Source organism: Chlorella variabilis (assembly GCF_000147415.1).
Source record: "Chlorella variabilis unplaced genomic scaffold CHLNCscaffold_23, whole genome shotgun sequence".
In the NCBI taxonomy this organism is placed as follows: Eukaryota; Viridiplantae; Chlorophyta; class Trebouxiophyceae; order Chlorellales; family Chlorellaceae; genus Chlorella; species Chlorella variabilis.
In genome coordinates this window covers 57,164-58,222 of record NW_005435065.1, presented here as the reverse complement: position 1 = coordinate 58,222, position 1,059 = coordinate 57,164, and the positions used below count along the sequence as shown (strand labels likewise).

The 1,059-nt window shown below is 67.5% G+C and overlaps 1 protein-coding gene across 1 annotated transcript in view; it reads left to right on the top strand.

Annotated features, from left to right (window-relative positions):
- Window positions 1–1,059, top strand: part of CHLNCDRAFT_139024 (hypothetical protein) — a gene marked incomplete at both ends in the record, with an annotated part of 13,468 nt that overhangs the window by 9,175 nt on the left and 3,234 nt on the right. Inside the window, 3 exons of the mRNA XM_005844322.1 lie at window positions 96–152; window positions 510–602; window positions 895–1,020. Of these exons, the coding sequence (XP_005844384.1) occupies window positions 96–152; window positions 510–602; window positions 895–1,020 (276 nt within the window). The remainder of the gene's footprint in view (window positions 1–95; window positions 153–509; window positions 603–894; window positions 1,021–1,059) is intronic.

Genomic DNA, 1,059 nt, shown 5'->3' with positions numbered 1-1,059 from the left:
GATGCGCACGCATACACACACCCTACACACACACACAACCAGCACGCTCTCTTTCTCTCTCACACACACTCCCTCCACACGCACGCTGCGCGCAGGGGCGCGAGATCCTGCAGTCGACGGTCAACGTGGTGCAGGACAGCGTGGGGAAGGAGGTGGGTGCTGGGCCTGCTGGGCCCGCTGGGCCTGCTGGACCTGCTGGGGTGTGCCCCCGACGTGTGCCAGCACGGGCGCCGCGCACGGCTCGTGCAGCCGCTGCAGGGCGGCGTGGGCGGAGGGGGCGGGCAGCTGGGTCAGCGCTGCGGCCTGGGGAGGGGGCACCTGCCTGTGGGGCCGTGCAGCGTGCAGCGTGCAGAGCGGGCGTGGGTCCGGGAGCCTTTGGGGCCACGTGCGGCCGCACCCACCCACAGACCCACCGCGTCCCCTTCCCCCACGTGTGCCTCCCTTCCCCCGCCCCCCTCACCGCCTCTTTCTTCCTTTCTTTCTTTCTTTTCCTGCTTTCCGCCCGCCAGGTCATCTACGGCGACACCGACTCGATCATGGTCTACACCGCCAGCACAGACCTGGCGGAGGTGGTCAAACTTGGTCAACAGATCAAGCGGGAGGTGGGTGCTGGCTGCGGGAGTGGTGGGGGTTGTTGCTAGCGGTGTGCGGGGCTGGGGCATCAAGAAGCGAACAAAAACGAGGAAAAGGGCTCCGCGGGACGCTCTGGAAACAGGCGGGACGGTGGGCTGGGTGTGACGGCCAGGCTGGGGCAGCAGGTCAGGCGGGAGGCGGGTGCTGGGGCGTTCGGAGGTGGCTGCCACGACCGCCAAGGTCTCGCTCTGCCGGCCCGTCTCAAGCCGGCTCGGCTCAAGCTGCCCAACCCGTACCCACCCCCCCGACCCAGTACCGCAGGTCAACAAACGGTACCGCCTGCTGGAGATCGAGATGGACGGCGTGTTCAAGTGCATGCTGCTGCTGAAGAAGAAGAAGTATGCCAGCGTGAAGGTGGAGGTGCAGGCGGACGGCAGCACCGTGGAGGTGGGTGATGCGTGCTGGTGGTGGCTGCTGGTGTGCAGG